This window comes from Rana temporaria, chromosome 2 (genome assembly GCF_905171775.1).
Source record: "Rana temporaria chromosome 2, aRanTem1.1, whole genome shotgun sequence".
In the NCBI taxonomy this organism is placed as follows: Eukaryota; Metazoa; Chordata; class Amphibia; order Anura; family Ranidae; genus Rana; species Rana temporaria.
In genome coordinates, this window is record NC_053490.1 from 133,452,552 (window position 1) to 133,466,748 (window position 14,197).

Here is a 14,197-nt window from a genome sequence, read left to right on the forward strand (position 1 = left end):
TGCCTTTGGGATCCTCAGCAACCGGTTCCGCCTGTTCCTGACATCTATACATTTGGCGGAATATAAATTGAACACCATTATATTTGCCTGCTGCATTTTGCACAATTTTCTACGCAGGCACTCCCAGACGTACCTAGCCTCCATGGGCTCTGAGGCAGGACTACCCTCAGAGAACATTCCTGGCCTGGACACTGGTCGCGCTGGCTTGGCCCCCCAATCTGCTCGTGAGGTACGCGACAAATATGTTGAGTACTTCATGGGTCGGGGGGCCATTGCTATGCCAGATCATATTTCTTTCTAATTCGGCCCCCAAAGAAAGGAATATTCTCACAACTAATAAATAATTAGACCATTGGACTTTATACAGTTGTTTGTCATTACTGCTTTTTCTCTATTTTTCTGTCTTCCAGGTTATCTCCAAAAATAGTGCACTTCTAGTGCCAGATTTACTTACTCAGATGTATTAACTAACCACATTTGCACATTATTCACTCATCTACTAACTGGGTATTCAGTCTAGAAATAAGAAGCCACTCATTTTTCAGCTTTTGATGTCACATTTTTTTTTTTTTATTTTAGTCATTTTTTAACAAGAAATGTGTATTTTTAGGCAGAAAACATTTCCTGCAAATTTTTGTAACAAAATATTGGCTTTTAATTATTTATTTTTTTGTCTTTATTGACAGTGATTAGCAATAATAATGATCGAAACACAATGTAAGAATAATTTCACTGAAACTATACGCAAGAATTTTTGGGCTTGTCTCCTATATATCTATCTCTAGAGATATATATATATATATATATATATATATATATATATATATATATATATATATATATACACACTTCTAAACATAATTTTTTTAGACTTTGGTTAAAAATTAAAGTTCTTATTTAGTTTGGTTTTCAATAACCCAGACTAATTTATGTCGAATTTTTTTGGGTTATTTTTTTTTTTCTAATTTTTTTTGGGGTATTTGTTTCGAAGACATTTATTTACATTTAGAAATGTTTGTGTATTGTTTTTATACAAAACATTTTTTGGCTTTGTATTTGTTTGTGTCTAATTTTTTCAACAAGATTTTAACACAACACAAATTTTTTTATTTTTTTTAGAAAAATTAGTTAACATCTTTCTTTAGGTGAGATTTCTTGTTCGTTTTGTGATCTGAAACTGGAAACATTTACAAACCAAAAAAGATCAACACCAAACAAAAATTTAAAAAAAGAACAGCAGTCAGTCATATGGATGGTGTGCTTTCACACTGGAACACGCCAAAATTTCTAAATGCACACATTCAGTGAAAACTCGCCAAATGTCATTGGTTAAACAGACAAATGGCCACATGTGCTATCTGACATCATGGGTGATCAATGTCTGTGTTTTGTGGGAGCAAACCCTTCCTCTCAACTACTTGAGGATCGAGGAGGGGTTTGTACCCACAAAGCACAGACAATAGATAGTCTGTGATGGCAGATAGCACATATTGGCACACTGTGTGTGCATTTAGAAATTTTGGCGTATTATAAAGTACAAAAATTAAAAAGGGTTTTGTGGGCGGGGGATGGGCGGGGGATGGGCTTCTGTGGTTCAGTCTTTGACACGGCCCATCATGTCAATGATATTTTTGTAATTTTGTTCGATGACTAGCATCCTTTGTCGCATGTTGTCCATTTCCGTGCTACACTCTGAAATGACATTTCGCACATTCTGCTCCATGACTAGCATCCTTTCCCGCATAATGTCCATTTCCGTGCTGCACTCCATTACTTGCTGTACAATTATAGAAGCACTTGCACGGGAAAAATGTGCTACACCATCTTCATCCCCTAAAAAGAAACAAATTGGCATTCAAAATATGTAAATAATTTCCAGCCTATCTGCATATGTTTGGCCCTATTAATATAGGGGTGACACTGACCTGATGGCCTGATAATTTCCACATCCCCAATTTCTTCATCTTCTATCACTCCTCCTTCTTCCACCACCTCCCCATCATCTTCTATCACTCCTCCTTCTTCCACCACCTCCCCATCATCTTCGAGTCCTCCTTCATCCATCAATCCACCTTCTTTCAATTCGCCAAATTGTTCTTCCGCCACTTGCCCTTCATCTGCTATAAATTCTAAGTCCAAAATTACTTCTTCCTCCTCTCTTCCTTCCTCCTTTCTTCCTTCCTCTTCTCCTTCCACATCCTCTTCTCCTTCCACATCCTCTTCTCCTTCCACATCCTCTTCTCCTTCCACATCCTCTTCTCCTTCCACATCCTCTTCTCCTTCCACATCCTCCTCTCTTCCTTCCCCAGCCTCCTCCTGCTCAACATGTGGAGGTGTTTGATTTTGTGGGTGTCTGGCCCTCTCTGCCTCCTCCAATTGCTGGCGTCTTCTTTCCCCTATAAGAAATAATAAAAAACAAAAGGTATACTCATCAGCACACAGATATTGGATATCATAAATCGCACACATTGCATAGACGATACATTTATGATGATTTTTTGTTGTTTATTCTTTCAGCAATCCTCCATTTTTGGCGTAGTTCTAGGCCAAGCTCTGATCCTGCCCCTTTTTTGCAAAGAAGTGACACACATGGATGTCCCCCCAAAACATTAATTCTCGTCGACCCTCCAAATAAATATACTTTGATTTTTGAGACACAGGTGCTTTGCATTTCAAGATGTTAAAACATCATCTTTATTTGCATTTTGGAGAATGAATCTTGTTTGCCTGTCACATTCACTCAATTTAATTTCTGTGATTTTGATATTCAACAATGTTGGAAAACCAAGTTTGGGGCCAGTCAGCCATGTCCAGGTGTGTTGTTCCTGGAGTAACGTCACATTTTTGCAAAACAATGTCATATTACGCGTGTTTACTATTTCACAAAATTTGGTAAGGGTTGTTATTTGACATAAACACAATACAGTATCTACACGTGTTCAAAAGTACAAACAGGCCAAGGAGGCAGATGTGAAAAAATACATGTCAACACATTATTGCAGACATCCCCCCCCCCCTTAAATAATATGGACTTACTTTTACGCAGAATTTTGAGTATCTTCTTCATGTGATGTGGCTCCCTCAATTTTAAATCGGACCAACGCTTCCGTAGTTGCTCCTTTGACCTGGTGACACCAAACATTCTCCTCATTCTCCTTGCCACCTTGTCCATTATGTGTGACTTTCTACGGTTCGGTGTTTTGTAGGGCCCACATTCACCATCATAATCCTTCCTCCTCATGATGTAAACCAACTCCACCATTTCTTCGAACGCCATATTAGTGGCTTTATATCTTTTAGGCCTGGATCGGGACGGTCCTGCCTCTGTCCCTTCACTTGCGCCATGAGAGCTCCGTGCCCGCTCGTGTGACATCGCCATCTTTCCTTCCCACAGAGATTAGGGGCGTGGAAACGAGGAAATGTCCCGTCAGGGGCGGAGATGAGGGCGGGGATTCTTGCATATGCGGAGTGTCGCGAATGCCAACAACGTATTGACGTAGGTTACGCGGAGAATATTCGCGCGATTCCAGAACCTACACAGTTAACGCCATATTTACTTTTTCAATTGATTAGGGGCATGGCAAAGGTGACGAGGGCGGCGTTTCATACATACGCGGAGTGGATAAAAGGCGCTTGACGTGATTACGTAGGTTACGTGTTAATTCAGCGAGCGTAAGAAACGAGGATTTTGAGAGAGGCAGGTAAGAAATTTAAACATGGGATCAGCAGCGGGCTCTAAAATGTAGAGCCATGGGATGGGGGTTTGGTCTGTTGGTTGCACAGTTTTATTAAGCTATTATGTCTCTTGGATACCAGAATGTGATTTTCGTACCCAAATGCTTTTGTAGACATCACAAAATAGAGAGGTCAAAAATGCTGTGACTCATTATCAATTATGTAGGGTGTATTCAGATCAGGCCAAGTATTGTTCTGTGTTGGTTGGACAGAGGTCATTAGGAAGTTTCTTTCATGTAATCAATGCTGAGGGGCAGGATATCTACACATGCAATAGTGCCTTGATGAATGCTGTCATTTGTAATAATTGTGTATGGTTGTAGATTTCTATTATTTCCTGCAATGTAACCAAAGGGGCGGCATGTATAAAAAAAATGTTAGCTAAAACCAACCAATGGGGCAGAGCTGGCCAGCATTTTCTAAACAAGAGACACTGTGTTTGTATTTCTATATAGGTACTACTTTTTAAACAACATATTCTATCAATGTAAATGCTGAGGCTTTTTTTAATTGTGTTTTTGTTTTTTTTTTGTTTTTTCAATCTAGAATAAAAAAAGAGTAAATCATAATTTCCCAATGGATCTCCTGCAGACCCAAGAGATTATCCAGCACTTGCTGGATAAATTTAGGGAAATGCCCATCCTGTGGGATTCAAAGCAGCCCACCTACCACAATAAGGACGTACGAGCGGCAGCACTTGAACAGCTAGCAGCATACATGAGGACATGGGTGCCAGAATGCAGTGCCAACATGGTGAAGGATAAACTTGCCAACCTCAGGGGCACATATAGGAGAGCATACAAAGCTCACCAAAAGCAGCTAAGATCTGGAGCAGCAGCAAGACCACCAAAGGAACCCAAGCTGTGGTATTACAACCAGATGTCATTTTTGCGGGATCAACTGGAAGGCAGGCCATCAATGTCAAGTCTGAATCCCAACCTTTCCTCCATGCTACCTCCCAGCGGGACTTCCCCAGATCACCACAGCCCTGCAGAGTCAGATGAAGAGGGCCTGGCTGACAGAGAGGCAGATCTGCGCCTCTACGATGATGAGGTATAGTAGTTTCATAACTATTTATGTAATAATCTTAATTATTGTTTGATTCTTGACTTGATATTGGTTAATAAAATACAAGCTGGGAAGTAAAAATCTAAAATCGTGGGCAAACAAATAGGTGTCAGGGATGACAACTGCAGGGGTCAGAGGGTGAGTCTGTTTTCAAGTTTAAATTCAAGGCAAAAAATAAGATTCAAGCATGAAAATGTGAGTGAGTATATTCCTAAATATATTACAACATGTCCCTTTTTTTTACACAGGAAGAAGAGACCAGCCAGGAGGTGTCAGATCCTCTCCTCACTGTCAGCCAGGACGAAGGGGTCAGTGGCAGCCAGGAGGAGGCCGGGCCCAGTGGCGTTGAGCAGCTCCCCAGGACAAGCACCACCAGCCAGGCTCCTCCCCTTTATATTAGGCCACCAGGCCGTAAGAAGAAATTGGGGGCAGTGGAGGAAGCCAGCCTCAAAATGATTCAGGAGGCGAGTGCCATCATGAGGGCCCCCCTCAACCCCACTGAGGCCTACAGTGCCTCCGTGGCACATGATCTCAATAAAGGCACGGAGGAGCAGAGGCAATTGGCCAAGGGCATCATCAACCAGGCCCTTTGGTGGATGCAGAGGGAGATGCTGACCCCAGACACTGGGCTATGTGACCCGGCCCGGCTTGCTGAACATCATACTCCTGCTGCCACATCATCCCCACCTGCAAGGGCCCAGGGAAGACCCGCTGGAAGGCAGCCTGGAAGGAAGGTTGCAAGGAAGAGGAGACGTTGATGCCCTGCCTTCCATTTGATCCCCCACAAATGGCATCTTGTTTGGACTACCACAGCTTGGGTTCCTTTGGTTATGTGCTGCTGCTGCAGATTTTATTTTGTGTGCTTCCTGAGGTTGGCTAGTTTATCCTTCACCATGTTTGAAATGCAAGTTTGCATGTATTTTGCTAGCTGTTCAAGTGCTGCCATTCTGTTTTTGATCCTTTTTATAATTTGCTCAAATAAAAGCCTTTTTGTTGATTTGAAAAACGTGCCTATTGTTTGTAATACTGTGGGTATTATTTTAGGCATCAAACATTACAAACAAATAAAATGTTTAATCTAAAATATTCACTAACTCATGGGGGGGGGGGGCATTTGGTGTGCCAACATGGTAGACAATTTAAACAACCTTCAAAATAATCCAGTTAAATATACAAACAAAAGCAAAATCAAAACTATTTCCTATTAAAATATTCTAAATGGTGACATAACTATAAACACCTAAATAAAGTGGGAAAGATAACCATTAAACATTAAAAGCAAAAAATTTGAAATGTGGAGGACCACTAAAAATATGATACGTCGGGCCAATAAAAGTTTGCAAAAATCTTACTACATCACAGCTAACAAATGTCACTTTTCAGTATGGAACAACTCAGTTGAAATAACATGAGCTAAATAACTGATTAGTTATAGCAAGAGAAGAATGAATAAAACGACGGCATCAAGCGTTGTTTATTGTGTGGTTTGCTTCAGTGTTCTATTGCTAGAATTAATCTTTCTATTGACGAATGTGCCATATCCCAAACAAACGTGAGTTTTACCTGAACGAGCGCTCCCGTGGCCTCATTTAGTCTGAGCATGCGCGGGGTTTTTGTACGTTGGTTTTGTGTACTCACCACCAAACATGTCCGTTCGGACAGGATTTGAGCGGACGGTTTTAAAACAAGTTTGGAAATAAATGTCTGCTGAAAAACGGCCCGGCGGGCAAATGTACGGTGAAATTCTGTACGCTCGTAACTACACACGACCAAACATGTCTGCTGAAACTGGTCCGCGGGCCAGTTTCAGCAAACATGTTTGGTCGTGAGTATGGGGCCTTAGATGTACTAGCAGAATTAAATACAGTAACAAACTGAAGCTGGACTCCAGCTAACACTGTATAATCTGTTACAGCAGTTTTTTTCCTTTTAGGATAAAGTTTTACATAAATAAGGAAAAGCTGATCATTTTAAAGCACGAATGCCAGTGTTACATGGTTTGAGAGAGCTTTTCTGTTGAAAAACAACAGACTTACCTGCAGGATCACAAGCTGAAAATAGAAGAATGAAAGCCTAAAAAAGGAAACGAATACAGCCATCACATCTAAAGCCTCGTACACACGATCGGACTTCCATCTGACTTTTCCGTGGATTTTGGTCCGAAGGGCGTTGGCCGTGAACTTGTTCTGCATACACACGACACGGCCCAACATTTTCAACCAACAGTCACCAAACCACGTGGTTTTTCAGCTCTTTACCTCCACCCTTTGGGCAACTTCTGCTATTGTTGTCTGATGTTTAGCATTGGTTCTGAGCATTCGTGTTTGTACTTTGGATTTTAGTTGGACGGACTTGCGCACACACGATCGGATAAACAGACGTAACAGATTTATTGCTAGACAGTTGGTGAGCATGAACAGCCAACATTTGTTGTCGTTAATTCAGCCAACAATTGTCTAATGGAGCATACACACGGTCGGATTATCCAACACAACACATCCATCAGACAATTATGGCCATAAAATTGGATCGTGTGTTTGGGCCTTAAAGGAACACTAAAGGTTCATTTTTTCTTAGATCAATTGATTGCTGTAAGCAAAAGCATTTAAATATAACTTCCCTCGTTTTTCCTTTTGCCCTCCAAAATACAGTAATCCAGGTTTGAAAATGCCATTTCCTGTCTCTCCTCTTCTTGCTTTCCACCAGCATCTGAGCTGTTTTGCATGGTGGAAAGCAGAATGTGCTCACCCCCTCCCTATGACTACAGCCCTGCCTGAAGATGCTCTCTTATCCCTCACAGGCATGGAGGCTAAGCCTAATGGGAACTGTAGTTCCTATAAGGCCATGATGTAGCAAGAATGAATGCGCACCGCAAACCAGGAAGTCAGTGAGAATAATGATTCAGGAGTGCTGGAGGTGAATAAAACAGCTCGATTTCAACAGGTATCAAACTAGTTATAATGCAAAACATTACTTTTTACTTTATCAGCTACTGTCAGACTTTAATTCAAGAGGAAAATATTTTTGTCTTTACAACCCCTTTAAGGGTTGGTAAGCTGCAATATACCAGGGGCCAAATCCTCAAAAGAGATACGACGGAGTAACTGCTGTTACTCCGTCGTATCCCTGGTCCTAACTATGGAACTGATCCACAGAATCAGTTTCCCATAGTTAGGACGAATATCCGACATGTGTAATTGAATTACACTGTCGGATCTTGGGATGCAGTACCGCATCCGCCGCTGGGGGCATTTCGCGTCGAAATGCCGCCTCGGGTATGCAAATTAGGACTTACGGAGATCCACGAAGCTTTTCAGCTTCGTTTTTTCTCCGTAAGTTTTATTTTGCCAACGCAAAATTAGGGCTGCTTTTACAAGGTGTAAACTGTTTACACCTTGTAAAAACAGACCTTTCTTGCTCGCGACGCGATTTTTTTTAAATTTCAAATTTTTTTTTTGCCGCCGTATCTTTTTTTTTACCCGACGCAACTTTATTGTCCCGTCGCAATCCACAAAGCCCGACGTAACGTAATTTCGCGCTATGCACGTCGGGAAAATGACGTCACGAGCATGCGCAGTACGGCCGGTGCGGGAGCGCGCCTCATTTAAATGGTAATCGCCCCCTGGAGAAGAGGAACGCCTTGCGCCTGCCAGATTTAAGTTACACCGCTCAAAATTTCTAGGTAAGTGCTTTGTGGATCGGGCACTTAGTTAGAGATTTTGCGGCGGTGTAACTTAAATGGAAAAAGTTATGTTGCGCCAGGTTTTTGAGGATTAGGCCCCAAATATTTACTTTAGGGTTCAACGCTGCGTAAATGGGCACAGTAGGAACTGGCCGAGATTTGATCCACGTATGGGCAGGCTGATCGCACCCAAGTCGAACCATCAAGCCTGTCAGATATTTTACATTTGAGTACACCTGTTGTGCAATTATTGTGCTCAACAGCAGAGAAGGCACCATGTGCCCCCCCCCCCCCCCCCTAGTAGAAAACAATATCGCTGTGGGAGGCATTCCCCCTTTCGTCCCACCCATGGTGAAAGGAAGGACAATCAAATCATCTGTGGGCTGCTTACGTGATCTAACACACAAATGAAGTGCTGAGAGAGGGTGGGGAAAGTTAGTATCAGTGGGTGGGGGACATCTGGCAAAGAGAACCTGTCACCTTGCCCTCCTGCTCTTTGAAGGAGGACATGACTGATCCATAGGCCAAACATGATCCTTCTGAACAGTATTAGATGACAACAGTTGGAGTCATAAGGAAACCTAGGCAAAGAATACTTACTCCAGTCCCGGTATATCCAGTAAGTTTGTGAGACCTGTCCAGTTTAAATCCAGCATCTAGAATGGAAAGGCAAGTAAACATTTGTTTGGGTTGGCAGTATGTGTAAAAAAACATGCAAATTACACAAACTACAACCAAAATTAGATATTAACCACCTCAGCCCCGGAAGGTTTTACCCCCTTAATGACAAGGTCATTTTTTGAGATACAGCACTGCGTTACTTTAACTGACAATTGCGCGGTCATGCGGCGCTGAACCCAAATAAAATTGATGTCCCTTTTTCCCGCAAATAGAACTTTCTTTTGGTGGTATCGTTTTTATTTTTTGCACTATAAACAAACAAAAAAAAAAAAATGTAGGGAATTTTTTTAACTTTCTGCTATAAAACACATCCAATAAAAAACATTTCGATTTAAGCCAATATGTATTCTGCTACATATTTTTGGTAAAAAAATCCCAAGAAGCATATATATTAATTGGTTTGTGCAAAAGTTATTGGGTCTACAAACTATGGGATATTTTTATGGCATTTTTACTAGTAATGGCGTCGATCAGCAATTTTTCGAGGGACTGCGACAGTTGTCAGTTTGCTACTGCAGCTTATGTAACGAATGAAACAATTGTAGTTTATGTGCAACAGTATAATTCAAACCTGAAATTTTTAAACCAACCAACCATAAAAATATAGTGCATCATTAGCATGTTTGTGAACAGTTATCTCAATGTTGACATACCGGACGTCGGATGAAGAATAATGTTATTGCTCCGATAATAGGGACATCACCAATGAGCGGTTCTAAGATGACTCGCATCATCCCGTGCAGCTAGTAAAGAAACCAAAGCAGTGTCATTCTGGTGCAATGAAATTTAAGTAGACAAATGAAGAGTCTTTTCAACATCTAGTTCAAGTGCTGACGAAAAATAAAAAAGATACAAAAAAGGCTCAATTCACAAAGCTCTACACATGGATAGGAATCTTTAATTTTAGCCAGGAGACCAATTTTGATGGCGCCGCAGAGTAACAATCACAAAAAAAAAAAAAAAGAATCGTTTCTTTGTAGGTTGAGCCTAATACGATTCATGTGTAGCCTGCAGCCGAAGATGTGGCCTGTTATGTAACAAGAGATTACTCCAGTATCAGTGGCGGCTGGTGCTCAAATTTTTTTGGGGGGGGCGCAAACGAAAAAAAAAAAAATAACAATTGCAGCCTCACTGTACCTATCAATTGTCACCATGCAGTCACTGTGCCATCAAAACGCAGCCACCGTGCCATCAAAACGCAGCCACTGTGCCATGCCATCAAAACGCAGTCAGCGTGCCATGCCATCAAAACACAGCCACTGTGCCATACCATCAAACGCAGCTACTGTGCCATCAATTGTCACCACTATGCCATCAAACACAGCCACTGTGCCCCCAATTGTTGTCACTGTGCCCCCAATTGTTGCCACTGTGCCCCCAATTGTAGCCACTGTGCCCCCAATTGTTGCCACTGTGCCCCCAATTGTTGCCACTGTGCCCCCAATTGTGGCCACTATGCCCCCACTTGTAGCCACTGTGCCCCCACTTGTAGCCACCGTGCCCAGTACCCCCCCCCTGGCACTTACCTTTATGGCTTCTACGTCCCTCGATGTCCCGCCCTCGATGACGCTTCAGCCAATCAGGTTACCTGATTGGCTGAGACGCCTGTCAGTCTTATCCTCGGACGTACGGCCGGTACGTCCCGAGGATGAGCTTCAGGAAGCCGACCACAGCCTCAGGGCTGTACTCGGACAGCCTATCAGGGCCGCTGGCCCTAATAGGCACTTCCACACAGCCAGTCAGCTGCCGCTATTCAGCTGACCGGCGCTCAACATTTGGGGTGTAACTTGAAACATCAGAGTCCGCAGACCCACACCCCCATAACGGTCCAGGTTGCAGGTGTCTAGAGAGACGGTTCCAATTGCTGGAGCACCGATAAGCCTTTTTATAACGTTCGTTTGTGAGTATTACTCTTGTTGTTCCGTTTTTTTATAAATTTTTATCTTTGGTAATGCACAAGGTCGGTGCGCCCTCCTTTTCTTTCTATATGTTTCAGTTCTAAGGATACCCATTGTTCTGAGGAGGGCAGCAAGTCCGAAGGGTTGGCTACACCACCTACTCATAGACTAAGCTCCCGAGCGCAGGAGTTTGTGTTGTGTACACATTTCACAGAGCCTGACTTCTGAACTACAAAGATGCAAAGAGGAGGAGTCAGTACAGGAATCACTGCTTTTAGATAGGAAGGTACCATGGATAACATTGTCCTTAGAATTTTAAAGTAAAGCATGCAGGGAATGCAAGAAGTTGTGTAAAGTGATGGTCAGCAGGCAGGCAGCACTCACAACATGAAAGATTTTTCAGGTAAGCGTCTATTAGATGGTCAAATATAACTATCGTTTGTATTGCTATTACAATGCTGATGTTAGAAAATGAAAGTGTATGCCGTGACTATATTTTAGATCTCCTTTAAATCACTGTTTTGCAACAGAAGGTCTCCATCAGTGGTGGCTGATGTTTTTTTTGTTTAGGGGGACGGCAAAGAACTAAAACCCCCCCTGTGCGGAAGCTCAAACCCCCCCACCCCCGAGGAGCTGCTGAGATCAGGCACCTGAGGAGCGATGGCGGGGATCGGGCATCCAGGCATCGACCAGCTGCTCCCCTCCTCCTAGGCATCCAATAGGATCGCCTGTCCTTTCAGCCAATCGGGTGACGGGTATCAGACCCACTTCCCGATTGGCCGGGATGAGGATCAGTGTTGCAACAGCGAATATTCATTCACTGTTGCAACACACCTAGGTGGGCTCCGGTTCCATTCTTTGCAACCCGAGTCCACCCTATTTTGAAGTCTATTAGAGCCTCTGGCTCTAATTAGGTGCTTAAAAAAAAAACACTGGTCGCTGTAATTCATGTGCCTGGTGCCGTGAAAGGGGCCGGACACATGAATAGGGGGTGGCCGCGGAGGCCATGGTTAGATTTATGCTATGCATGAATCTATCTATTGCCTATAGGGGGTGGCCTGGAGGGAGGGAAGCGGTGCCCAGGCGCCCCTAATGGACGGGGCACCCCTGGACTCCATATATTGAAGGCAGTTTAAAAGAGAGGTATGGCTCAGTTCTCATAGCTTTCTGAGCAGGGAGCTGCTGACTGTCAATCATCAGCTCTCTGCTCTGCCCCCCGCGCTCACTGGAGTGCTGAGCTGTGGAGGGGCAGGTAGCGTCTGAGGCTCTCAGCGGCTCGCCGAGAGGCTGAGATGGGTATCAGTCCAGGCACCTGGCGGATCCAGACTTTATTGTCGTGATGACGCGGTGCCTGGACTGATTCCTGTGACATCAGTAGAGAGCGGACTGCAGACCGCTCTCTGCTAAAAACAGGTCACAGGAGTGCAAAACTAATTGCATTCTTGTGACCCAAAGGAGAAGCTCAGCCAAACAAGCCCAGGCTGGATTTCTCTTTTAAAGACTTTCACATATGAATACGTAGGTGTTTAAGATAACTGCAGGTATCCGAGATAAGGCTTCATTTCCACTGGCGTTTTTACAGCCACTGTTGTTAGGCTTTTTTACAGCTTAAAAACGCCTGTCCATGTTTATTTTGTAAAAAAAAAAAAAAAAAAAAAAAAAATTTTTTTTTTTTGAGCTGCAGCTTTAAAAATGCCGCGGTCGCGTTTTTGAGCGTTTTTGCGCGTTTTTGCGCGTTTTTGAACGTCTGGCGTTTTTACAGCTCTACTCTGGAGCTTCAGAACGCCCTGGTCCCGCGTTTTTTTTACAGCTCAAAAACGTCTATGCCACTTGCAGCTCAAAAACGCCTATGTGGGAATGAAGCCATAGAATAACATGGACAGGCGTTTTTAAGCTGTAAAAAACGCTCAGAAACGTGGCTGTAAAAACGCCAGTGGAAATGAGGCCTTAAGGTTGTATGGGGAGCAGCAGTTTCATGTGCACATCTCTAATTCTGTTCCACGGCAGCTTTTTTATTGGTAACACACTAAAAAGGCTTTTACATAGGAACAGCTCCACACAGTACAGTGCAGCAGTATCATATATTTCAGGTTGTACACGGGTACAGGAATGCATTTATACATAGAAGTGACCGTTTTGCATGCTTTATATATTTTATACAGATTCTATAATCCAAATGTATGGCCTGTGATTTTCTCCTGTGGGCCACTTACCTGCGCACCCTTAACTCCAGCTTTACAAAAATACTTTTTCACCTCCACGTCTATTTCCACATCTCCAACATAACTACACAGAGAAAAAGAAAGTCAGTGGTGTCCTGAATGACATCTGTACAGCTGTACAGAATAAGAATTGATTAGCATTTCAAGGTGGATGGATTAAAATTTAAAGAGGAACTGCAGTCTGGTCACATAATTTGTAATAAAAGCATCTTTGCCATTCTGAAGCTTCCCTCCAACCACTTTGCATATTATTTTATATATACTGTGATTCTGTACTTGCCAAATATGCTGCAGAAATCTCCCTCCATCAAGTCTGGCTGCAACCATTTTAACTGGGGGCAGCTGAAGCTGCTGCCTGTTCACATCCTGGATTTACATAGACACACACCTCCAGTTCTGCAGCTCTCATTGGCCCTCTTATGACTCACCCCCCCTTCTTTGCAAACTCTCAGAAGAGAGAGAGAGAGAGAGAGAGAGAGAGAGAGATGTGCATGATGTCATAAGCCTAGGCCAGGGGTAGGCAACCTAGGCCCTCCAGCTGTGGTGAAACTACAAGTCCCATGAGACATTGCAAGACCCTGAAAAATAAAGGCATGACTCCTAGAGGCAGAGGCATGATGGGATTTGGAGTTTCACCACAGCTGGAGTGCTGAGTTTGCCTACTCCTGGCCTAGGCTAATAACCAGACAAGAAACAGGAAGTGGGCTGTATAAGGTTTTTACTGGCAGAATTTTTTTTTTCACTATCCAAAGTTAAAACAACAAGGGCAGAAGATTTAATAGATGGAAAGTTGAAAAAATTACTGAAGAGCCGCTTTAACTGCTACATTTAAAGAGGCAATATGAGTGATTTACTAAAACTGGAGCAGGAAAAATTTGGTGCCGCTGTGCATAGAAACCAATTAGTTTCCA

The 14,197-nt window shown here is 42.9% G+C and overlaps 1 protein-coding gene across 3 annotated transcripts in view; it reads right to left on the reverse strand.

The window, feature by feature from the left end:
* Nucleotides 1-14,197, reverse strand: part of ESYT1 (extended synaptotagmin 1) — a 168,680-nt gene that overhangs the window by 74,003 nt on the left and 80,480 nt on the right. For all 3 annotated transcript variants that reach the window (XM_040341095.1, XM_040341093.1, XM_040341096.1), the window contains exons 6-8: nt 13,278-13,350; nt 9,820-9,909; nt 9,086-9,141 (exon numbers count right to left, since the gene is read on the reverse strand). In XM_040341095.1, the coding sequence (XP_040197029.1) occupies nt 9,086-9,141; nt 9,820-9,909; nt 13,278-13,350 (219 nt within the window). The remainder of the gene's footprint in view (nt 1-9,085; nt 9,142-9,819; nt 9,910-13,277; nt 13,351-14,197) is intronic.